This window comes from Siphateles boraxobius, unplaced genomic scaffold (genome assembly GCF_051911475.1).
Source record: "Siphateles boraxobius isolate OS27281-9 unplaced genomic scaffold, OSU_SipBor_1 82, whole genome shotgun sequence".
In the NCBI taxonomy this organism is placed as follows: domain Eukaryota; kingdom Metazoa; phylum Chordata; class Actinopteri; order Cypriniformes; family Leuciscidae; genus Siphateles; species Siphateles boraxobius.
Window position 1 is genome coordinate 834,332 of NW_027509211.1, and position 26,385 is coordinate 860,716.

At 50.1% G+C, this 26,385-nt stretch overlaps 1 protein-coding gene across 2 annotated transcripts in view; it reads right to left on the reverse strand.

Moving 5' to 3' along the window:
- Positions 1-203: 203 nt before the first annotated feature.
- clcn2c (chloride channel 2c) overlaps positions 204-26,385 on the reverse strand; it is a 66,148-nt gene continuing 39,966 nt past the window's right edge. For both annotated transcript variants that reach the window (XM_077221420.1, XM_077221421.1), the window contains exons 19-23: positions 16,299-16,363; positions 14,086-14,124; positions 13,792-13,896; positions 2,320-2,406; positions 204-1,553 (exon numbers count right to left, since the gene is read on the reverse strand). In XM_077221420.1, the coding sequence (XP_077077535.1) occupies positions 1,410-1,553; positions 2,320-2,406; positions 13,792-13,896; positions 14,086-14,124; positions 16,299-16,363 (440 nt within the window). In that variant the 3' untranslated portion in view covers positions 204-1,409. The remainder of the gene's footprint in view (positions 1,554-2,319; positions 2,407-13,791; positions 13,897-14,085; positions 14,125-16,298; positions 16,364-26,385) is intronic.

Below are 26,385 nucleotides of genomic sequence, written 5' to 3' on the forward strand. Positions count from 1 at the left end.
CAAATACTTTGTGTAGCAGAAACACAACTCAACCAAATCTATTTTTCAGCATACTTTAAACAATTTACTATATTGAACAAAAATATATGAAAATATATTTATATTCTTTGAGTAAGGGTAAACTAACCAACCCTGTCGCAAAAAAACAACACATTCACTGAATGAAAAACTAGATATAAGATAAAATGAAATATCCAGTCACATTTTCTCAGATTGTTTTATCCACTTTTGGTGTCTGCAGCCGTTGGCCTGAAACATACAACACATAATACACAAGCATAGAGTATGTTTCTGCACTTACACACACAAATGCTGAACCAGATGGAAAAAGGTGTGGACGTGCATCCATTCACAAACATAACATGTAATTAAAAAGTTGCTCGGTTGGTTGGTGTTTGAACCTTGGATATTTTCATGGTGAGTAACATGTTAAAATATTATAAAAGAGTAATTTAGAAACCTTTGTAAAGTTTTAAAAGGGTCATGACATGGATTTTTTAATTTATTTTAAAATGCTCCTTAAGGTTCACTTATAATGTTAATGAAGTTTTTTGCACAAAAAAACTAATATATATGTGGAAAAACAATTATTTTCAACCCTGATTCTGAGCCTTTGTTTGAATGGCCGTTTTTAAGGTGCGGCTCCTTTAAGGCTTGTCAGTAAACGGACACTTATTTTTGACAGACATCATTGCAGAGGAAACTCGCCATTGAAAACATTATCCATATAAAACATTTGGGGTGGTGATGGCGCAGTGGATAAGACACATGCCTCTGGTGTGAGAGACCCGGGTTCGAATCCACTGTGAGATACCAATGTGTCCCTGAGCAAGACACTTAACCCCTAGTTGCTCCAGAGCCGTGCGACCTCTGACATATATAGCAATTGTAAGTCGCTTTGGATAAAAGCGTCAGCTAAATGAATTAATGTAAATGTAAAACCATAATTTACAGACAAAGCATTATGAAATTATTTACTGATGGTTTGTGGATCAGCTGCTGTCAGACTCGATACAGTCGCTGCTTCATCTGTCAACAGAAGCTTCTTTGTGGACTCTCCATTACAAATGTTTAGAACAAACACATAATCTCTGACTCGATCTGACTTGAATATTCAAATAAAAGACGGAACATCAGAAAAAGTGTCTAAACATTTTTTTTTTTTACTTTTTCAGGCCATTTCTGCAACAAACACATACACGTTTCCACTGACTTCTATTGCTTTTACACAGCCAATTATAGATACTACAGAGTAACCCAAACAGAAAAGAATAAAAACAGTATTTACTCGGTTTTCAGCACTGATGACGTCTCTGGGAATGTAATCAGTGCAGAACAGATGAAAATGTTTGTGCGCTTGTCCTCTCGTTCCCCCGTGCCGGTCTGAGGTGTTCTGGTGTTGTGATGTTCTAGCTGGCCTGATGGTCCAGTAGTTTGTGGAGCTCAGCGGTTTCGATGCGGGCTCCTCTGACGCCTCGGTCTCTGAAACTGGCCAGAATGGGTCGTAACCTCACGCCGTCCGCTGGAAGAAAGCCCTCGATCGCTTTACGCAGCTGCAACAGAGGAGAAGAGCTGGTCATGACTTCAGTTCTTCATGTTCAGATCAAAGCCTCTCCTGCCGTCTCCAAAGCTCAGATTAATGTGGAAATCAAATCAAGCGTTTGGTCTTTAATTTCTTTAAATCATTAATTTAGCAGTTTATTTGGCAAACCTGAAACCAGGAGTTTTCTACTGTAAACAACTGAAAAATATAAATTCTCTTTTATTCTCCAATTAAGTTACACAAAAAATGTTTTTCGTTAAACATTCCGTAACATCATGCTAACATTACTTTTGAATGTTCTCTGAACGTAACTTTTGAATGTTCTATGAATGTTACTTTTGAATGTTCTCTGAACGTTACTTTTGAATGTTCTCTGAACGTTACTTTAGAATGTTCTCTGAACGTTACTTTAGAATGTTCTCTGAACGTTACTTTAGAATGTTCTCTGAACGTTACTTTAGAATGTTCTCTGAACGTTACTTTTGAATGTTCTCTGAACGTTTCTTTAGAATGTTCTCTGAACGTTACTTTAGAATGTTCTCTGAACGTTACTTTAGAATGTTCTCTGAACGTTACTTTAGAATGTTCTCTGAACGTTACTTTTGAATGTTCTCTGAACGTTTCTTTAGAATGTTCTCTGAACGTTACTTTAGAATGTTCTCTGAACGTTACTTTAGAATGTTCTCTGAATGTTACTAATGTTTACCTATGAAGAACCTCAGTGTAGATGATGTGCAGTGTTTTTTCTCACTGTTGTGCGTCTGCTGAACTCTCACCTCTTTCAGTGAAACAACACCAATCAGTCGTCCGATACCGGTGATGTACGCGTAATCCAGATTCAACACAGAAAACATGGTGTGAGTCTGTCAGAGAGAGAATGAGATGCTAAATGGGAATGTCAGAGAAAGTCACCGATTATTCCACTTTTTGATATTTAAAGTGACATATACTATAACATTAACGTCTACGGTTACGTATGTAACCCTCGTTCCCTGAGTAGGGAACGGAGACGTTACGTCGGATGACGACGAATGGGGTTTCGCTTAGAAAGCCTATCAACTTCGAGTATTACAAAACGAGCCAATGGCAAAGAAATGCCATGGGTCTGCGGAATTTGCATGGCGTAACTCCGCCCCACCTCGTGGGTATAAAAGGAGGAAGCCGGCAGCAAGCAGATATGTTTCTTCGCTGAGGAGCCAAGACTGAGCTCAGGCGATCCCCGCAGTACAGCGGAAAGTGGCAGGCAGACGTAACGTCTCCGTTCCCTACTCAGGGAACGAGGGTTACATACGTAACCGTAGACGTTCCCTTTCGTTGTCACTCCGAGTTACGTCGGATGACGACGAATGGGGTTACCAGTCTAATCACGCCACCTTCTCAGCTGTCTTCCAGTGCCCTGCGTAAATCGAGATCCCTGTCAGCCTGGACAAAGGACTCCATTTATCACAGGAATACCATGGTACACTGGGAAGCATATCCCAAGCTTAGGGGAAGTATGCAATTAATGCCAGCCCGGAGGGGGGGGGACTTAGAGAATACACTGTGATGAGGGGGGCGTGGTTTTAGCGCCGTCTGTAGTGAGAGACGAGTCAGAGGGAGCGGCGGTGAGTAAGTGGGTCAAGTGCAAATGATAAACACCTGTGTCTAATTGCAGTGATTGGCGTGGGGAGACGCATAAAAACCCACAGACTGAGAGAATGAGGAGAGAGAGGAGGACTGGTGACTCGTGCGTGAACAAAGAGGAAAACTGGGACAGCTGAAAGGAGCACGGAAAGAGTTTATGCAAAGCTGTGGAAGACCTTGAAGCTGAACCAGCGTGGAATGAGTTATTATTTGAATTATTGTGTTGCTGTAGTAAAACTACGGTGAACGTGCTGTGTGCACAACATTTATTATTTTTGGTTGAAATAAACAACGTACGAGTCCCAATCTCGCCGACCCTGTCTCCTTCTTCCTCCATAAAGACGAACTTTGTTACACTGGTGCCGAAACCCGGGAAGAAGGAGATCGGCCGCCGCCATGCAGAACCCGTCAGGAACGCCGTTTGCGGACATCATCCAGTCACTCGCGGCTCTTCAAAGAGACCAACATCAGGCCCTCCTGAGTGTTAAGGAGGAGCACGAGCGGCGCTTTCAGGCGCTGCTCCAAGGGCAACAGGAAGACCGCGAGTTGTTCCGGAGCTGTTTGGACCGGGAGACTCCGGCCAGCCCCACTCCAACATCAGACTCGGCCTTGCCGCTCACCTTATCGAAGATGGGTCCAGCTGACGACCCGGAGGCGTTCCTGGACCTCTTCGAAAGGATGGCCGAGACCCGGGGCTGGCCCAGGGCAGACTGGCCACTGCGTCTCATCCCGCTGCTGTCAGGGGAGTCGCAGGTTGCCGCCCACCAGCTGCCTGTCGCGAGTCTCCTGGTCTATCAAGACCTACGGCGCGCCATCCTGCAACGGGTCGGTCGGACCACGGAACAGCATCGCCAGCGCTTCAGGTCTCTGACACTCGACGAGTCCGGCCGGCCCTTCGTGATGGCGCAACAGCTCCGGGACTCCTGCCGCAAATGGCTGATGGCCGGGGGAAGCGACGTCGAGCAGATTATCGACCAGGTGGTACTGGAACAGTTTATCGTGAAGCTCCCCAAGAAAACTGCACAGTGGGTCCAGTGCCACCGCCCGACGTCGCTGGACCAGGCCATCCAACTGGCGGAGGATCACATGGTGGCGTGCTCTGGGGTCGGCGAAACCCTTCCATCTGTCTCTCTCTCCCCCTCTCTCTCTCTCTCTTCCCCGGCCTCTACCCCCTCCCTTTCTACAAAGCCTGTTCCCCTTCCTAGGTCGCGAGGAGGCTTTGCACCCAGACCAGCGCCGAGGTGGAGGTCCGGGTGGTCCGGTGACAATGGCGCGGCCGCGAGGACGGCGACGAGGGGGACACCGGCTGGGGAACTTTCCACCCTGGCGCAGCTGGCGCCTCTCTCCCCACGTCAATCCCTTGGCCCACTTCCTGCCGCTGGAACAGCGGTAAAACCTGGGCCGGCCTGTTGGCGCTGTGGGGACCCGGGCCACTTCATCGACAGGTGCCCGGTGATGGAGGTGGGGACACTGGTTCGGGTCCCCGACGCGCCAAAGGCCGCCCCCGATCAAGCCGGCCCGTACCAAATACCAGTGAGTATAAAGGGGGGTACTTATCAGGCTTTGGTGGATTCAGGATGCAACCAAACCTCGATTCATCAAAGCCTGGTTCGATCTGGGCCATTGGATAACAGCCGCGTGGTTAAGGTGCGGTGTGTGCACGGTGTGGTGGTGAGTTATCCTTTAATGTCGGTAGAAATTCTATTTAGGGGACAAAAACATAGTGTGGAGGTTGCAATTAACCCGCACCTCCGACATCCGCTAATCTTGGGTACCGATTGGCCTGGTTTCAAGAAGTTATTGGGGGTTTTATGTGCGGATGTCTCTTGGGAAAAGAAGCACCAGGGGAAGACAGCGGTGATTCAGGTGGGGGATGCTGTACCGGGGCCTCTGGGTACTGCTGTAGGGGAAGAGAGCACTTTGGAGGGAAATATCCTCTCCGAGCGCGATGATTTTCCCCTAGAGCAGTCCCAGGATGAGACGCTAAAACGCGCGTTTGACCAGGTCCGTTCCATCGACGGTCAGCTACTCCACCCGGACCAACCGCTCTCTTACCCCTATTTTTGTGTGATAGAAGATAGGTTGTATCGGGTGACCCAAGACGCCCAGACAAAGGAGGATACAACCCAGTTGTTAGTACCAAAGAGCCGTCGGGAAATGCTTTTCCAGGCGGCTCATTGTAATCCGATGGCCGGTCATTTGGGGCAAACGGCGACACTAAACCGTCTCATGGCCCGATTCTTTTGGCCGGGCATTCACGAGAACGTGCGCAGGTGGTGCGCGTCTTGTCGTGAATGTCAGTTGGTTAATCCACCGGCCAACCCAAAAGCACCCTTGTGCCCCCTTCCGCTGATGCAGGTCCCCTTTGAACGAATTGGTATGGACCTCATCGGGCCATTAGAACGGTCAGCACGAGGGCATCGTTTTGCGTTAGTCTTGGTAGATTACGCAACACGATACCCAGAAGCAGTCCCGCTTCGCAATATCTCCGCTAAGAGTGTGGCAAGCGCGCTGTTTTCTTTAATCTCCCGGGTGGGGATCCCTAAGGAGATCCTCACCGATCAAGGCACGGCGTTTATGTCACGAACGGTACGCGAGCTTTACGAATTGTTGGGCATTAAATCGATTCGCACCAGCGTCTATCACCCACAAACGGACGGCCTGGTCGAACGGTTTAATCGCACATTGAAAACCATGATTCGTAAGTTCGTTCACGAAGACGCCAAAAATTGGGATAAATGGTTGGAACCCCTTCTGTTTGCTGTACGCGAGGTCCCCCAAGCCTCCACGGGGTTTTCCCCCTTCGAGCTTCTTTTCGGTCGCCAGCCCCGTGGGGTGTTGGATGTACTGAGGGAGGTTTGGGAGGACGGACCGTCCGCTAGTAAGAACGAAATTCAGTATGTCCTGGACCTGAGAACAAAACTCCACACATTGGGGCGGCTCTCTTTGGAGAATTTGTTACAGGCCCAGGACAGACAGAGACAGCAATACAATAGGGGGGCTAAACTGCGTCAATTCTCACCGGGAGATAAGGTACTTGTATTACTTCCCACGTCCAGCTCGAAATTACTCGCAAAGTGGCAAGGGCCGTTTGAGGTCACACGGCGAGTTGGTGATCTCAACTATGAGGTAATTCGATCGGATCGGGGTGGGGGACGTCAGATTTACCACCTCAACCTGCTAAAAAAATGGGTTGAGGCTGAGGCAGTGATGCTGGCGACGGTGGTGACTGGAGAGGAGGATCTCGGGCCAGAAGCGTATGTTAAATCCCAGTCATTCGCTCTGGCTCCCTCTGGTGATCACCTCTCGCTCTCGCAGCTCGCTGACATCACATCCCTACAGGCAGAATTTGCCGATGTGTTCTCGCCCCTGCCTGGTCGAACGAACCTCATTCAGCACCACGTTGAGACAGATCCGGGGGTCGTGGTACGTTGCCGCCCGTATCGTTTACCTGAACATAAAAAGAAAACCGTTCAGGCCGAATTAGAGACAATGCTGGACATGGGGGTCATAGAAGAGTCCAACAGTGACTGGGCGAGCCCGATCGTTTTGGTACCAAAACCTGACGGCTCGATTCGGTTCTGTGTGGATTATAGGAAGGTGAACGCGGTGTCTAAGTTTGATGCGTATCCAATGCCCCGGATTGACGAGTTGCTTGATCGGCTTGGTTCTGCTCGCTTTTATTCGACACTGGACTTAACAAAAGGTTATTGGCAGATCCCCTTATCTCCAATGTCTAAAGAAAAAACAGCTTTTACCACGCCGTTCGGATTGCACCAATTTGTCACACTTCCGTTCGGGTTGTTTGGGGCACCGGCGACTTTTCAGCGTTTAATGGACCGAATTCTCCGGCCGCATGCTGCATATGCCGCTGCTTATCTAGATGACATCATTATTTATAGTAATGATTGGCAGCGACATATGCAGTATTTGCGTGCTGTTCTGAAAACGCTGAGAAGAGCTGGGCTCACGGCCAACCCGAAGAAGTGTGCAATTGGGCGGGTTGAAGTAAGGTATCTGGGCTTCCACTTAGGACATGGACAGGTGCGTCCCCAAATTGATAAGACTGCTGCGGTTGCGACCTGTCCGAGTCCTAAGACCAAAAAGGAGGTTAGACAGTTCCTGGGGCTAGCGGGATACTATAGACGGTTCGTTCCCAATTATTCGGACCTCGCTAGCCCGCTGACTGATCTAACTAAAAAGGGCGCTCCAGATACGGTTCAGTGGACGGAGCAGTGCCAGCAGGCTTTTACCAACATAAAGGCTGCTCTGTGCGGCGGACCGCTTTTGCATGCTCCTGACTTTTCTCTCCCTTTTGTCCTACAGACGGATGCCTCGGACAGGGGTTTGGGTGCGGTCCTGTCCCAGGAGGTGGAGGGGGAGGAACGGCCGGTGCTGTACATCAGTCGGAAGCTTTCCAAGAGAGAGACGATGTACAGCACCATAGAAAAGGAGTGTTTGGCCATCCGTTGGGCTGTCCTCACCCTCCGATACTACCTCCTGGGCCGGGAGTTTACCCTGTGTTCGGACCACGCTCCCCTTCAGTGGCTCCACCGCATGAAAGATACCAACGCGCGGATCACCCGTTGGTATCTGGCTTTACAACCGTTTAAATTTCAGGTGGTCCACAGGCCGGGGACGCAGATGGCTGTGGCCGACTTTCTCTCCAGGAGGGGGGGGGGGGGGGGGCTGCAGGCCGGACGGTTCCCCGGCCTGAGTCGGGCGGTGGGGGTATGTGATGAGGGGGGCGTGGTTTTAGCGCCGTCTGTAGTGAGAGACGAGTCAGAGGGAGCGGCGGTGAGTAAGTGGGTCAAGTGCAAATGATAAACACCTGTGTCTAATTGCAGTGATTGGCGTGGGGAGACGCATAAAAACCCACAGACTGAGAGAATGAGGAGAGAGAGGAGGACTGGTGACTCGTGCGTGAACAAAGAGGAAAACTGGGACAGCTGAAAGGAGCACGGAAAGAGTTTATGCAAAGCTGTGGAAGACCTTGAAGCTGAACCAGCGTGGAATGAGTTATTATTTGAATTATTGTGTTGCTGTAGTAAAACTACGGTGAACGTGCTGTGTGCACAACATTTATTATTTTTGGTTGAAATAAACAACGTACGAGTCCCAATCTCGCCGACCCTGTCTCCTTCTTCCTCCATAAAGACGAACTTTGTTACATACACATATGACCCGAAGGAAGCATATGGAAAACACTGGGGTGTCCAGCCGCAGGTGGAATATTTCAACCCCAGGGGTGGCAAGGTGGCTTGCCAAGGGAAAGACACACGCTCAGAGAGGCTTACAGTGGAAATACACATGTGGGGGTCGCTCAGAGGAGGGACCATGCACACGGGAGGCACCTAGCCGACGCACAGGCAATAGACACTGGCGCCGACGTCAGGAGTGCTGGAGGAGCTCAGGGCTTTCGGAAAAGCTCACCTGAGGAAAATATCGCACGTATCCAGTCCGTGGAGTGGAATGGCGAGCAAGCGAAGACAACTGAGCGGGTCCGGTACTAGCTGGTTGAAGCGAGTACACGAGAGGACACAGGCTCCACTCGGAGATTATAGAATCTGGCGAATGTGTTAGGTGTCGCCCAGCCTGCAGCTCTGCAGATGTCTGTTAGCGAGGCGCCATGCGCTAGAGCACAAGAGGACGCCACACTCCGGGTGGAGTGGGCAGTCACACCAAGGGGGCACGGTCGACCTTGCTGCTGGTAAGCCAAAGCAATGGTGTCCACTATCCAGTGAGACAACCTTTGCTTGGAGAGAGCCTTTCCCTTCAGCTTCCCACCATAACAGACAAAGAGCTGGTCTGAGGTCCTGAAACACTGCGTTCTGTCTACATAGGCGCGGAGAGCGCGTACTGGACAGAGCAGTGCCAAGGCTGGGTCTGCCTCCTCCGAGGGCAGCGCTTGCAGGTTCACCACCTGGTCCCGAAAGGGAGTGGTAGGAACCTTGGGCACGTATCCAGGCCGGGGTCTCAGGATCACGTGAGAGGAAGCCGGCCCAAATTCCAGGCACGCTTCGTCAACGGAGAATGCGTGCAGGTCCCCAACCCTCTTGATGGAGGCCAGTGCAACCAGGAGCGCTGTCTTCACAGACAGGAACTTAAGCTCGACTGATTGCAGGGGCTCAAAGGGAGCACTCTTCAGGGCAGTTAGAACCACTGAGAGGTCCCAAGAGGGAACGAGAGGAGGACGAGGAGGATTTAGTCTCCTCGCTCCTCTCAGGAACCTGATGACCAGGTCGTGCTTCCCCACCGACTTACCTTCGATGAGGTCATGATGTGCGGCAATGGCGGCAACATAGACCTTCAGGGTGGAGGGAGACAGCCTTCGCTCCAGCCCCTGTTGAAGGAAGGAAAGCACAACACTGATCGAGCATCTCCGGGGGTCTTCTCGGTGAGAAGAGCACCAGTTGACGAAGAGGTTCCACTTCAACGCATAGACGTGTCTCGTGGACGACGCTCTAGCGGAAGTGATGGTAGCCACCACCGCTGGTGGTAGGGTACCCCCGTCCCTGAGAAAGAAGGTACTTCCTCAGAGGGATCGGCCAGGGAGGTGCTTTCTTCTATTTGCCCTCGGTCAGGGAATAGAACTGGGCGCAATGGGTCGAGTCGTGAGAGGCAAACAGATCTATCTGCGCGTCCCCGAACTGGTCCCAAATCAGCTGAACCGACTGGGGATGGAGTCGCCATTCTCCAGGGAGGGTCTGAAGCCGTGAGAGCTCGTCGGCTGCACAGTTCAGCGCTCCGGGAATGAAGATGGCTCGAAGCGACCTCAGATGCTTGTGACTCCATAGGAGGAGGTGGCGAGCGAGTTGTGACATACGGCGGGAGCGTAGACCACCTTGATGGTTGATGTACGCCACAGTGGCGGTATTTTCTGAACGGACTAGTACGTGTTGACCCCTGAGCAACGCCCGGAAGCGGTGCAGGGCAAGGCGTACTGCCAACAACTCGAGGCAATTGACATGCTACAGCCGCTGGGGTCCTGTCCAGGAGCCCGCAGCAGCATGTCCATTGCACATGGCGCCCCAGCCCGTGGTGGAGGCATCTGTTGAGACAACAACGTGCCGGGAAGCTCGTGCCAGGGGGACACCGGCCCTGAGGAAACCGAGGTTCGCCCACAGGGTGAAGAACTGACGGCAGGTCGGAGTAACTGGTACTCGGAACGTGCCGTGTTGCCATGCCCACCTCGGGACTCGGTCGCGAAGCCAAAGCTGAAGCGGTCTCATATGAAGCAATCCGAGTGGCGTGACCGCGGCTGCAGATGCCATATGCCCCAGGAGCCTCTGAAAAAGTTTCAGTGGAACCGCACTCTTGCCCTCGAATTGTCTTAGGCAAGTCAGCAGTGACTGCGCGCGCTCGATCGTAAGCTGCGCGGACATGGCGACCGAGTCGATGTCCATACCGAGAAAAGAGATCCTCTGCACGGGGCAAAGTTTGCTCTTCTCCCAGTTGACCCGAAGGCCCAGACGGGCTAGGTGCCGAAGCACTAGGTCCCTGTGTTCGCAAACCTGATCTCGAGAGTGAGCTAGGATCAGCCAGTCGTCGATATAACTCAGGATGCGAACCCCTTGTTCTCGAAGGGGAACAAGGGCCGCCTCGACGACCTTTGTGAAGATGCGAGGAGACAGGGCTAGTCCGAAAGGGAGAACCGCGTACTGGTATGCCTGCCCCTCGAAAGCAAACCGGAGGAACGGTCTGTGTCGAGGAAGAATGGAGACATGAAAGTAGGCGTCCTTCAGGTCGATCGCTGCAAACCAATCCTGAGGCCGTATGCATTCGAAAACGCGTTTGGCAGTGAGCATCTTGAACGGCATCCGGTGAAGGGAGCGGTTCAGCACGCGCAAGTCCAGGATTGGCCGTAACCCACCGGTCTTCTTGGGGACAATGAAGTAGGGGCTGTAGAAGCCGGACCTCATCTCGGCTGGAGGGACAGTCTCGATTGCACCCTTCGCCAGCAGGGTGGCAATCTCTGCTCTCATGATAGGGGCATTGCCACCGACCAAAGTGGAGCGGACTCCCCTGAAGCGGGGAGGAGACCGTGCGAACTGAATCGCATAGCCGAGCCTGACGGTACGCACGATCCAGTGGGACAGACGGGGAAGGTCTAGCCAGGCTCCCAGGAACTGAACCAACGGGATCATGCGAGCCACAGGCGTCCCCCCGGAGGGGCAGCGAAGCGGAGTAACTGGCCCAGATGTGGACGGCATAGCGGCCCGGAGAGGGGGCACAGTTAGCAACCGCGCCCTGGCAGAGGGGGCCAGGGGAGGACCAGGCTGGTCGTCCTGCGGGGGCCTGCTCTGCCAGGGGTCTGGCGACAGAGGGGGACAGCGGCGAAGAGGTCCGTGGACGGCACGCCATGTCAACCACCTCTGGGACAGAGGGGGACGAGGAGAGCACGGCTTGTGGGCGGCGCTCTGTGACGTCCGAGAACTCTGTGCTCAGAGACGGGAGAATCAGCTCTTTGGAGAATAAGGATTCTTCCCCGGCCCTCCCTGGGGAAAGGAGTGGTCCTGCTACCAACTCCTGGAAAGAACTGAGTCCCATCTCTGAGGAGCCCAACTCAAGAGCGCCGCTTAACCCGGCGTGTAGCGGGGCGCGGGGCTGGAGAGGACTGTGGCGTCCGACCGCGGCCTCCAGAGCCGACCCGGGTGAACGGGCGGGGTGGGAGCCGCGGGGGGGCGCCCTCGGCAGTGGGCAGACCGAGGGATCTGAGCGGACGCCGGGGCCGTCGGGACAGAATCAACCTCAGTCTGCTCCATCGCCGAGGTGCCCGTCTCACGAGCGCCGCTTAACCCGGCGTGTAGCGGGGGGCGGGGCTGGAGAGGGCTGTGGCGTCCGCCCGCGGCCCCCAGAGCCGGCCCGTGAACGGGCGGGGTGGGAGCCGCGGGAGGGCGCCTTCGGCGGTGGGCAGACGAGGGATCTGAGCGGACGGCGGGGCCGTCGGGACAGAATCAACCTCACTCTGCTCATGGGCGGCTGAGAGCTGTTGGGCAAGCCCTCAACCGCACCGCCGAAGAGGCCGACCTGGGATATGGGAATGTCGGACAGACGGGTCCGCGCGACATCCAGCACATCAGACAGGTTCAGCCACAGACTGGTGAGCATCACCTGACCCAGGGAGCGTACGGCCACTTTCGTCGCTCAGAGAGCAAGGTCAGTGGCGGCGCGCAGCTCAGTGAAGAGCCCTGGGTCAGTCCCGCCCTCGTGCAGGTCCATGAGCATCTGGGTCAGGTGGACCAGCAGAATGACCATGGCATGCAGTGAGGCGGCTGCCAGTCCCGTGGCGCTATAGGATCTCGCCACAAGCGTAGACGAAAAACTACAGGCCACGGGCGGGTGCTTAGGATTGCGCCGAGAAGAAGCACTCTGAGGACACATAGCATCGCAATAGAGCGTTCAGCCGGGGGAACCCCAGTGTACCCATGGGCAGCGGCCCCATCGAGGGGAGGAAAGGCGGATGAGATCAGCGAGTGGTCCCGAGAAGACAAGGGGGTCTTCTTGGACTTCGAGATCTCATCATGCACGTCCGGGAAGAGAGGTATTGGGGTTTGCCGTGGACGAGGGTCGGCGGCCTTACTCAAAACCCATCGTCCCAGGAAAGCATGGTCGTCATCTCCGGATCAGACTCAGGCACAGCCGTATGCACACCGGAAGGTGGCAGCTGTGACGAGCCCTCACTTCCAGAAGACTCAAACCCACCTAGTGATGCTGCAACAGACATGGCATCTTCCTCTGTAGCTTCAACTGAAACACGCGGGCCACCAGAGGGTAGACTCGCGGGAATCAGCAGTTCACTAGCGGGCACCGTCATTGAAGAGGGGTGCTGGGGTCACGGACACATAGTCGGCGCCTAGATCCAGACCGTAACCCTCAGGTCACCCTGGCCACCAGCCGAAGATCGGGGGGTGGATGAGGGGACTCTCACTCTTGCGAGTTCACCGAGTCTCGACCTATATATGACGCGATGATCACGCTCCCAGCGAGAACATGAGTCACCCACGAGCGCTGTTCAAGCATGATCAAAGCCCAAACACACTAGACAGCGCTCGTGCCCATCAGAGTCCGATACCAGTCCGCTGCAACCAGAAATGCACGGGCGAGCCGTCTTTAAAAAGACGTGCCACGTGTAAGCTCTTTTAGTGAGAGAAAACTCAAGTGTTGAAGCACCCGGGGAGAAACGCACCGACTGGCAGACCACTGCAACAGATCAGCAGGAAGCACGCTCTCGCCGTAGATCGCCGTCACACCAACACTCGAGGTACTCGTTTGTAAAGCTGACAATTCAGAGATGGCTTGTGGAGAGAAGAATACACTTGGCTCCGAAGCGAAAAACATATCTGCTTGCTGCCGGCTTCCTCCTTTTATACCCACGAGGTGGGGCGGAGTTACGCCATGCAAATTCCGCAGACCCATGGCATTTCTTTGCCATTGGCTCGTTTTGTAATACTCGAAGTTGATAGGCTTTCTAAGCGAAACCCCATTCGTCGTCATCCGACGTAACTCGGAGTGACAACGAAAGGGAACAATGCATTTCCTGAAACTAAACTCCAAAAACAATTACAACATCACTTTTTTCTCCCCGAACTAAAGCTAAATAAACAGCACACACACAGTCTGACCTTGTGCAGTGAAGTGCCTTCCACCAGCTGGAAGGGGGCGGGGTCAATCTTGCAGTTGTTGAAGTTCACCTGCTCGTCAAGCTGTGGCTCCTCCCACTCCTCAATCTGCATTCAGAGCCAGAGATACTGTAAGTGAATGTGTGTGTGTGTGTGTGTGTGTGTGTGTGTGTGTGTGTGTGTGTGTGTGTGTGTGTGTGTGTGTGTGTGTGTGTGTGTGTGTGTGTGTGTGTGTGTGTGTGTGTGTGTGTGTGTGCGTGCGTGTGTATGTGTGTGTGTGTGTTTAGATATCCTCACCTCCTGAAGTATCGTATCATCTTCTGCGTCTGGGTAGTCCTAAAGAGAGAAGCATACACACACACACACACACGTTGTGTTTCATGTTTTATGTGGACTCTCTATAGAAATAATGATATTCTACTGTATAAACTGTATATTCTCTACACAAAATATTCTGGTATTTTAGATTTTCAAAAAAGATCATTTAATATGATTTATAAGTTTGTTTCCTCATGGGGACAAAAATGTCCAAATAATTCCAGCTTTGTGGAGACACATTTTGTCCCCATAATGTAGGCTTTACCAACACCACACACACACATACGCACACACTCACACACTCATATTATTATCATTATCACAGACTTATTATCATCATGACTTGATTGAATGAACAGCCCTACTTTTAATTTATTCATCCAAATTCCGTGACATTACGTCTTTTAAATTTTAGTTTTAAGTTCATTCTTCTTAAACTAAATTTCATTTTCTATATCACAGAATTCACGAGCCCAACATACGCTACACATGTACACAATGACAGAAAACGCATTCCAAACACATCATTGCAATTTTTCGTGCAGTATTGCTGACTTGAATTAAAAAAAGCGTATAATAATAAAGTTCACTATAATCTCTTCCTCAAAAACACCGGAGTAAATGTGTAGAGCATTAGTGTGTGTGTTGGAGCATTAGTGTGTGTGTTGGAGCATTAGTGTGTGTGTTGGAGGATTAGTGTGTGTGTTGGAGCATTAGTGTGTGTGTTGGAGCATTAGTGTGTGTGTGTGTGTTGGAGCATTACTGTGTGTGTGTGTGTTGGAGAATTAGTGTGTGTGTTGGAGCATTAGTGTGTGTGTTGGAGCATTAGTGTGTGTGTTGGAGCATTAGTGTGTGTGTCGGAGCATTAGTGTGTGTGCCGGAGCATTAGTGTGTGTGTCAGAGTATTAGTGTGTGTGTCGGAGGATTAGTGTGTGTGTCGGAGGATTAGTGTGTGTGTTGGAGCATTAGTGTGTGTATTGGAGCATTAGTGTGTGAGTTGGAGCATTAGTGTGTGTGTTGGAGGATTAGTGTGTGTGTTGGAGCATTAGTGTGTGTGTTGGAGCATTAGTGTGTGAGTTGGAGCATTAGTGTGTGTGTTGGAGGATTAGTGTGTGTGTTGGAGGATTAGTGTGTGTGTTAGTGTGTGTGTTGGAGCATTAGTGTGTGAGTTGGAGGATTAGTGTGTGAGTTGGAAGATTAGTGTGTGTGTTGGAGCATTAGTGTGTGTGTTGGAGCATTAGTGTGTTAGTTGGAAGATTAGTGTGTGTGTTGGAGCATTAGTGTGTGTGTTGGAGGATTAGTGTGTGTGTCGGAGGATTAGTGTGAGTGTTGGAGCATTAGTGTGTGTGTTGGAGCATTACTGTGTGAGTTGGAAGATTAGTGTGTGTGTTGGAGCATTAGTGTGTGTGTTGGAGGATTAGTGTGTGTGTCGGAGGATTAGTGTGAGTGTTGGAGCATTAGTGTGTGAGTTGGAGCATTAGTGTGTGAGTTGGAGCATTAGTGTGTGTGTTGGAGCATTAGTGTGTGTGTTGGAGCATTAGTGTGTGAGTTCGAGCATTAGTGTGTGTGTTGGAGCATTAGTGTGTGAGTTCGAGCATTAGTGTGTGTGTCGGAGGATTAGTGTGAGTGTTGGAGCATTAGTGTGTGAGTTGGAGCATTAGTGTGTGTGTTGGAGCATTAGTGTGTGTGCTGGAGCATTAGTGTGTGTGTGTTGGAGCATTAGTGTGTGAGTTGGAGGATTTGTGTGTGTGTGTGTGAGTGTGTGTGTGTGTGTTAAAGGATTAGTGTGTGTGTGAGTTGGAGGATTAGTATGTGTGTGAGTTGGAGTATTAGTGTGTGTGTGTGTGTGTGTGTGTGTGTGTGTGTGTGTGTGTGTGTGTGTGTGTGTGTGTGTGTGTGCGTGTGTGTGTGATTAGTTTGTGTGTGAGTTGGAGGATTAGTGTGTGTGTGATTGGAGCATTAGTGTGTGTGTTGGAGGATTAGTGTGTGTGTGAGTTGGAGCATTAGTGTGTGTGTGAGTTGGAGGATTAGTGTGTGTGTGTGTGTTGGAGCATTAGTGTGTGTGTGTGAGTTGGAGGATTAGTCTGTTTGTTGGAGGATTAGTGTGTGTGTGTGTGTGTTGGAGCATTAGTGTGTGTGTTGGAGGATTAGTGTGTGTGTTGGAGGATTAGTGTGTGTGTTGGAGGATTCACCTGCAATGCATCAATGTCAGGCCGAGAACAGCACAGCTTCAAACTGATGCCAGAATCATACGGATCTGAGAGAGAAAACAAGAGAAGTGTCTGAATACGTTGTTTGTAAGTCCGCTGCAAGGTATGTGTCACGATCACGGTCTTGTTTAGTTTTCAGTGTGAGTTTTCATTGTCTTTCTCAATACAGTAGGTGTGTTTAATCCACGATCTCGAAACCTCGGCGTGGAGATCGGGAAAAAACGGGAGTTCCCGACGAGGAGGTCGTGATCTAGATGGTAAATAACGTTCATCTAAAAGACTCTTTCTAGATTCAACATCGAAATCATCGGCTGGCCACTCAATATTTAATTTAGTAACAGCACGAGATAAAACCTCCATAAGCTCCTCATCAGCAGGGGTGTGAGCTGGCGAACACTCAATATCCCCCATACTACCGACATCCAGATCCTCAGAACTGGATAGCCGTAATATTGGTGCCTCAGCCTGGGAAGGAGAAGCCGCAGAGCGGGCTCCTTCCCGGGCAAAGACACCGAATCCAGTAGGTAAGGGCTGAGAAAGGGCGGGGCCCGTCTCAAACCCCGCTACTAGATCCATCTGCGAACCCCAAGATGAAATTTGACGCTGTGCCTCGGCAGCAGCGGGACCCGCACCTCGGGGAGCGCGAACCGAACCGTCCTCCTCAAAGAACGCCCGGCGAGAGCGGAGAGTTTTCATAGACAAACTCAAGCAATGCTCACAGTCAGCCCCCTCGAGGACTGACTGGGCATGCTCCACTCCCAAACAAGCAATACACATAGGAAGTGTGTCCCCACCCGTGATATAACGAGGGCAGGGCACAACACAAGGTTTATAACTTTGCTTGCTCGCCATAGTGATATATATAGGTCCTTCTCAAAAAATTTGCATATTGTGATAAAGTTCATTATTTTCCATAATGTAATGATAAAAATTAAACTTTCATATATTTTAGATTCATTGCACACCAACTGAAATATTTCAGGTGTTTTATTGTTTTAATACTGATGATTTTGGCATACAGCTCATGAAAACCTGTCTCAAACAATTAGCATATTTCATCCGACCAATAAAAGAAGTGTTCTTAATACAAAAAAAAAAGTCAACCTTCAAATAATTATGTTCAGTTATGCACACAATAGTCAATACTTGGTCGGGAATCCTTTTGCAGAAATGACTGCTTCAATGCGGTGTGGCATGGAGGCAATCAGCCTGTGGCACTGCTGAGGTGTTATGGAGGCCCAGGATGCTTCGATAGCGGGCTTAAGCTCATCCAGAGTGTTGGGTCTTGCGTCTCTCAACTTTCTCTTCACAATATCCCACAGATTCTCTATGGGGTTCAGGTCAGGAGAGGTGGCAGGCCAATTGAGCACAGTAATACCATGGTCAGTAAACCATTTACCAGTGGTTTTGGCACTGTGAGCAGGTGCCAGGTCGTGCTGAAAAATGAAATCTTCATCTCCATAAAGCTTTTCAGCAGATGGAAGCATGAAGTGCTCCAAAACCTCCTGATAGCTAGCTGCATTGACCCTGCCCTTTATAAAACACAGTGGACCAACACCAGCAGCTGACATGGCACCGCAGACCATCACTGACTGTGGGTACTTGACACTGGACTTCAGGCATTTTGGCATTTCCTTCTCCCCAGTCTTCCTCCAGACTCTGGCACCTTGATTTCCGAATGACATGCAAAACTGAGCAACAGTCCAGTGCTGCTTCTCTGTAGCCCAGGTCAGGCGCTTCTGCCGCTGTTTCTGGTTCAAAAGTGGCTTGACCTGGGGAATGCGGCACCTGTAGCCCATTTCCTGCACACGCCTGTGCACGGTGGCTCTGGATGTTTCTACTCCAGACTCAGTCCACTGCTTCCGCAGGTCCCCCAAGGTCTGGAATCGGTCCTTCTCCACAATCTTCCTCAGGGTCCGGTCACCTCTTCTCGTTGTGCAGCGTTTTTTGCCACACTTTTTCCTTCCCACAGACTTCCCACTGAGGTGCCTTGATACAGCACTCTGGGAACAGCCTATTTGTTCAGAAATTTCTTTCTGTGTCTTACCCTCTTGCTTGAGGGTGTCAATGATGGCCTTCTGGACAGCAGTCAGGTCGGCAGTCTTACCCATGATTGCGGTTTTGAGTAATGAAACAGGCTGGGAGTTTATAAAAGCCTCAGGTATCTTTTGCAGGTGTTTATAATTAATTAGTTGATTCAGATGATTAGGTTAATAGCTTGTTTAGAGACCCTTTTCATGATATGCTAATTTTTTGAGACAGGGATTTTGGGTTTTCATGAGCTGTATGCCAAAATCATCAGTATTAAAACAATAAAAGACCTGAAATATTTCAGTTGGTGTGCAATGAATCTAAAATATATGAAAGTTTAATTTTTATCATTACATTATGGAAAATAATTAACTTTATCACAATATGCTAATTTTTTGAGAAGGACCTGTATATATATATATATAAGGGGCTTGACAGACAACAATAAATAGACAAGGACAGATATACAGAGAGCGCTTGCTGAAGGTGCAGAAGCTATCGCGGTCTGATTTCAGGGTTGCTTTATAGTTTCCTGGTCTATGACGTCACCTATGTCGTAGCGGGCTTCTATTGGACTGATTTTACACGTGCTTCACGAAGTAATCACGCAGAGCGTTTCCACCGCGTCTCAAACGCAGCTCTAGTTCCCTTGAAAGGGAACCGCGAATCTCCGAAGACGATGACGTTGTGCACATGCGTATTACATGTTCAGTCAAAAGTGTTTCATCGCCATCTACTGGCCTGGCAGAATACAGCCGTTTTCAGTCGTTTTCACGGATCCGTGTGAATGGGGATTGTTTTGAAAATGGTGTCGTCTGTACACGGAAAACTCACAGGAAAAACTTCCTGTTTCAAGCATATCGTTGTCGTGTAAACTCACCCTTAGTTCTAGTCGTTCATTCATCACCATAATCCCTAATTAATCCTCCCCTGTTCGTAGTTCTTTTGATTACTTTCCTCATGTATTTAAGCCCTCTGTTCCTTCAGTTCATTGTAACCTTAACGGATTTAAACAGTGAATTATAAACATGGACCGAAACTGTTCTCCTCCTCCTGTTAGAGCAGGATCGCTCCCTCGAGGATCACACCAGGGACTTTCTCAATCAGGCTGAAGGCACGGCTGCCCATGGAAGGTCCTCGAGGGAGTCTTGTTGATTATATGGAGTGGGTGCTGGTTATAAATAACCCAGCCCCAGAGCCCACCGCTGAGGCTGTCCATACACCAGAGCTAAAGAGATCGCCAGAGGCTGGTCCTCGCGGAGCCGGAGTCTGTCGAGGTGTGTGAGCGGGGAACAGCAGCCGTTGCTGGAGTTCAAATGGATGGATTGGAGCACAGTCCCACCGCTGAGATTCAGGCCTTCTCCACACTAATACATTTTCGTTTGAAAATGTATCTTTTTCTCTCCGTTTTGGCCTTCCGCCACACTTTGACAGCGTATTCATTAATGAAAACGAAGGTTTTTGAAACACTCTCCGAAGTGGATAAATTTGAAAACGCTGTTTTCGTGTTGTAGTGTGGACTGTGAAAACAGATGTATTTAAAAACAAAGACACAAGTTTAGTCATGTGACGCATATTGTACCAATAGATATTCATGTTTGTACAGGTGTTGTGCCTGTTATGTGCGGTTCACTTTCACACTGTTGCTGAATACTGTATATTACTTCACACACTCTTCATTTCACAGTCCTGCACAGATGACGGAAAATGTACTCACATTTACTGTCCTGCAGTGAAACATGAGCAGTTTTAGCATTTTACACTAAACATATAATAGTGAGTGAGAGCGACCTTGACGATCAGTCAATCAATCAATCAATCAATCAATCAATCAATCAATCAATCAATCAATCAATCAATCAATCAATCAATCAACTTTTATTTGTTAAGACATTTAAAAGCAACTCAAGTTGGAAAAGTGATGGTTGGAAAGTGGAAAAGAAAAGTGATGCTGTCTCTGTATCAGACGTGCCACATATTCCGGAGCCAGTCCATGCAGAGCTTTAAAAGCCATGGACAGAACTTTATATTGGATTCTAAATTCCACTGGAAGCCAGTGCAAAGAGGCCAATACCGGAGAAATCCTAGACCATTTCCATGTGCCAGTCAATAGTCTGGCTGCTGCATTTTGCACCAGTTGCAGCCTTGATAACACTTTCCTAGACAGTCCTAAATATAACGAGTTTCCATGTCCTTAAATGACAAAATACTCTTCAATTTGGCAATACTCCGCAGCTGATAAAAGCTAGTTCCCTTACGAAGGGAACTCAACGATGCGTCCATCGACGCCATGGGAACGCCCCCAGCGTGACTGCGTCTGAAGCATCTATGTCAACTAGTCCAATGGAAAGAATGAGCGTCACGGGCGGGTGACGTCATGACCAGGATATGATAAAAGCACATCCGGTGCAAACCGGCATTAGCTTCTGTTGCCTCAGCAAGCGATCTGTGTCAAACTGTCTGTTATATTTACTGTTGTCTGTCTGATATATATATATTTATGGAAACTAAACAATTGCACAACTCTGTGTTCTCCCTGCTCGCGCTATTTAACGAGTAGGGACACACACGAGCTTTGTGTGATGTGTTTGGGAGTAGAGCATGCGGTATCAGCCTCCGAGGGGGCTGATTGCCAACATTGTGAGAAGCTTTCGCTTCGCATGCTCCGCTCCCGCCTGTCACTTTTCGAGGAAAGTGGCCGGGCTCGCAATTCTCAGGGTGACAGGTCCCGCGTCTGCCGAGGCAGCGCGGAGAATGCATTCCTGTGGATCGCGAATAGGATCTCTTTACGGGGTTGGAGACGGGTCCGCGGATCTTATCTCCTCCCTTTCCACGAGGGATCCAGTGCTCTCTCGCCGGTCTCGGAAGCCCGCGCTGCGGTCTCGGAAGCCCGGGGAGAGAGAGAAATCAATGCTTCAGTGCTCTACCTCCGAGGAGGTAGATGTGCTGGGCATTGAAAGTGACACAATCATGGGGGAAGTGAATTTGCCATCTCTTTCCCCAGCGTATGAGAAATATAGCCTATATATATATATATGATAGTTTATATATTATATATAAAATAAAGTGAATATATATAAAAAATATATATAAAAAATAATAAGCTGGTGGAAGTGTTTACTAAGGCTGTAGATAAATTAAATATTTATGGCCAGCAGAAATAAGGGGGCACTCGTCCTAAAAATAAAATAAATTAAACGAGTTTCCTTCCCTCTATTTTTCCACCTCCATCACGGGGCCTTCCATTTTTCCCGATCTGCACAGCGAGCTGTCTAGATCATGGAAAAAGCCTTACTCCTCTTGTCTTTTAGCCCCCACATTCATGTATATTCAGATATTTGGGGGTTAAGAGGGTATGGCTATACCCCGGGTAGAACAGACGCTTGCGAGCTATCTGTCTCCCGGTTCAGTATCGTACCTGAAGGCGTCGGCTTCTCTCACTAAACCATTAAAGAAAACTATTTTTTAATCTAGTGGGAAAAGCATATATGGCAGTGGGTCTAGCATGGGCCTGCTTGCACACCATAGCAGTGCTACAAGCATATCAGGCTGACCTGCTGCGGTATTTGGACAGAAGTGAGGGAGTTTGGCCCGATGGGGTTTGAGAACTCCGTCGGGCCACAGATTTATCTCTCAGGGATGGCAGCCCTTGTGGTCACTGAGAGACACCTCTGGCTCAATTTGATGGGAATCATAGAGAAAGATACAAGATAATCTCTCCCTCGCTATGTCCAACCCCCTGGGGCTGCTGGGCGTGAGCAGCTCCAGCCGTCTAGTTTCTCATACACAACACAGCAGCCAAAGCCTTCAAAGCAGAAGCCGGATCCGAGGACCGTTCTTCACGCTGAGAAGGCTGCGGCTCAAAAGAAAAAAAGGTCCTGATGTTCACGCATCAGGCCTGTGAGGACAGCCCCGACCGAAGTGGAGCGGTGTACACCTCATTTTACGGTGCCCGTTCCATTTCGGGGTCCTCACGAGACCGTTCTGCCAACCCTGCCACCCTCGGTGCTTCAGGGCGCAGCGGTCTCCAGCGAGTCGCTGATGCTATGCTGCGGCACAGCATCGGTTTCGCGCCCTCTGAGGGGGGCCTTAGAGCGGCCAGTTCAGGTAGTTCCTGCCATTATGTTTCAGGCTCCGGAATTGGCTGTCTCGATAACACCAGAGACCAGCCTCGAGAGGCTGGTTCCCTTAGTAAATTTTCTGGCAGCGTGGAAGCTTCTGCCGAATATTTCTCATTGGGTCCTGCAGATTGTAGAGAAAGGATACAGAATCCAGTTTGGTTCTCGTCCTCCTCGTTACAACGGGGTGCTGCCCACAGTGGTGCATCCCGAGCAGGCTCTGGTAATGGAGCAAGAGGTAAAGGCCCTGTTAGCAAAGGAAGCTATAGAGCAGGTGTACTCGCCCGACATTGCGTCGGGTCTTTACAGTCGTTATCTCATTGTTCCAAAAAAGGATGGAGAGCTGCGTCACATACTAGATCTTCGTCTGTTGGAGTGTTTGGTGCTGGAACTCAATTCCAAAATGCTGACACTCAAACAGATCGTGACTCAAATCAGATCCGAGGACTGGTTTGTCACGATAGATCTAAAAGACGCATACTTCCATATCTCCATCCTCCCTCAGCACAGGAGGTTCCTGAGGTTTTCTTTGGGGCAAAGAACACCAGTATCAGGCACTTCCTTTCGGTCTAGCTCTATCACCCCGCACATTCACGAAGCGTGTAGACGCAGCTCTGGCCCCGCCAGGCTGCAGTGTATATGCATTCTGAATTGCATAGATGACTGGCTGATTCTAGCGGAATCAGAACAGTTAGCGGTTCGGCACCGAGGTGTCGTTCTCGCTCCTATGCAGATGTTGGGGTTGAGGCTCAATGCCAAGAAGAGTGTGCTTTCTCCAGTACAGAGAACCACTTTCCTTGGTGTGGTATGGGATTCAGTGACGATGCGGGCCACTCTGTCGCCCGTTCGTGTAGCTGCTATCCTAACAGCCGCAAAAGAGCTGAGGCTAGGCCAGTCACGCACTGTAAAACAGTTAGAGAGACTGTTGGGTCTTGTGACAGCAGCGTCCAACGGGATAACTTTTGGCCTGCTGTACATGAGACCTTTACAGTGGTGGCTCAGGACCAGAGGGTTCTCCCCGAGGGGAAACCCACTTCGTATGATCAAGATCACGCGGCGGTGTCTCCGCACCTTGGTTATATGGAGGAAACACTGGTTCTTAACCCAGGGTCCGGTGTTGGGAGCTCTTTGCCATCGAGTTGTGATCTCGACAGATGCTTCCCTCACCGGCTGGGGAGCGGTATTGGAAGGCCGCTCAGCTCAGGGCTTGTGGAGGAGTCATCATCTCTCTTGGCACATGAATTGCCTAGAGATGATGGTCGTCTTCAATGCGTTGAGACATCTCCTCCCAGACCTGAGGGGCCATCATGTGTTGTTCTGGAACAGTGACTGTTAGGCCTCAGGGCAGCAGCGTCCAATGTGATACCCTTTGACCTGCTGTACGTGAGACCTTTACAGAGGTGGCTCAGGACCAGAGGGTTCTCCCTGAGGGGAAACCCACTCCTTACGATCAAGATCACGCGGCAGTATCCCCGCGCCTTGGTTATATGGAGGAAACTCTGGTTCTTGACCCACAGACAACACGTTGGTGGCCTCTTATTTTGGTCCCTCAAGAAATTACGCTGTCTGAGGGCAGTGTATATTCCAGGGGGGGCCAGAATATTGGAGCAGACACCCTGTCGAGGCAGGGGCTGAGGCCAGGGGACTCCACCCCGAGGCGGTGGAGCAAATATGGGAGTTTTACGGCCAGGCAGAAGTGGATTTGTTCTCGTCTCAGCATACGACGCACTGTCCACTCTGGTTATCCCTCACTCAACCAGTCCCCTCGGGGCTGGATGCTATGGTGCAGACGTGGCCGAGGCTACGTCTGTACGCCTTTCCCTCCGTTGCTCTGCTCCCAGGAGTTCTGGAGTGAATCCGCCAGGATGGAATAAGCCTATTTAGTAGCACCACCCTGGCCGAGCTGAATTTGGTTTGCGGACCTAATTTTTCTCCTCGACGGACCTCCCTTGGAGGTCCCGATCAGGAGAGACCTTCTGTCTCAGGCAGGGGATGCAATATTGCACCCCCGGCAGGGGATTTGGGAAATGTGGGTTTGGCCTCTGAGGGGCCCAACTCATAGAGAGTGGTCTCTCAACCGAGGTTGTTTAGACCATTCTAAGCTCCAGAGCTCCCGCTACGAGGAAACTATATTCACTATTTCGAGAGTTTTTCACTTCTTGGTGTTACCAGCGTCAGTGGGATCCGGTTAACTGTTCAGTAAACACAGTATTCGAGTTTCTGCAAGAACGCTTTGTATCAGGTCTATGTCCTTCCACGCATAAGGTATAATATGTGTGGCGGCCATTGCGGCTTTCCACGCCCTGGTGGGTAGTACATTTTTGGGTCGAGACCCCCTGATCACTCGTTTCCTTCGTGGCACTTTGAGGCTGAGGCATGCAACTTGCACTAAGGTGCTGGCTTGGGACCTTGCAATAGTTCTAGAAGGCCTATCTGGGGCTCCCTTCGAGCCCTTAGATTTGGTCTCAGAGAAGTTCCTTTCTTTTAAGACTATTTTCTGCTAGCTATTTCGTCCCTATAAGAGTCAGACCTTCAGGCCCTTTCGGTCCCCACCTGCCTTGAGTGCACCGGGATGGCCAAGGCAATCTTACCCGAAACATGGATATGTTCCAAAGGTGCCTACCATTATTCCGAGGCCTATTGTGCTGCAGGTTTCTGTCCTCCCCCATTTTTCGGACCAGGAAAAGCTGAACCTCTTGTGCCAGTGCGAGCACTGGACACTTATGTTCATCGGACTTCTCTGTCGAGAAAATCCAACCTATTGAGCATATAGATAGTCGAGACTATTCTTCTTGCTTGTGAGTCTTCTGGCCAACCATTTGGTGGTCAGGGCTCATTCCACTAGGAGTATGGCTTCTAAGCGTATTATCTGGAGTTCTCTCCAAGACGTTTGTGATGCGGCGGGCTGGTCCTCACCGCTCACATTCATGAGGTTTTACAGCTTGGACCTGGATGCTGCCCCAGGTTCTCAGGTGCTTAGTGCTTAGTTACAACAGACTGACACTCAGGTACTTGGAATTCTGGCGCTTTGGGTATTCTCGTTCCCATGGCGTCGATGGACGCATCGTTGAGTTCCCTTCGTAAGGGAACGTCTCAGGTTACTATTGTAACCATAGTTCCCTGAGAACAGGGAACGAGACGATGCGTCACCCTGCCATACTTCCTGCATCCCTGTGATCGGCTTGCTTCGGCAATTTTCGAAGCTAATGCCGGTTTGCACCGGATGTGCTTTTATCATATCCTGGTCATGACGTCACCCGCCCGTGACGCTCATTCTTTCCATTGGACTAGTTGACATAGATGCTTCAGACGCAGTCACGCTGGGGGCGTTCCCATGGCGTCGATGGACGCATCGTCTCGTTCCCTGTTCTCAGGGAACTATGGTTACAATAGTAACCTGAGACGTTTTAACTACAGCATTAACTTTTTTGTCAAATTTCATCTCTGAATCAAAAATTACACCAAGGTTCCTTGCTTGGGTATTCACCTTGATGGCTAAGGGATCAAGATGTAAAGTAAGCTGTTTAGCTAACTTAGGTGGACCAAAAATCAGCACTTCTGATTTTGACTCATTGAGCTGCAGACAATTATCAGCCAACCATGCTCTCATCTCATTCAAACACTAGGACATAATAGTAGTGTTGGAGTCAACACTGCATTTCATGGGCACATATAACTGGATATCATCAGCGTAACAATGATAAGATACATTGTATTTTTGGCAGATTGATCCAAGGGGCAGCATATACAGGGAGAATAAAACAGGGCCGAGACATGAGCCTTGAGGAACACCTGAGGAGACTGGCTGAGAAGACGATATAGAGTTTCCAAGCTCCACTGCAAAAGATCTTCCATCAAAATAGGATGTGAACCACTTAATCGCAGGCCCCCTAATCCCACCCCTCACCCCATCCCATCAA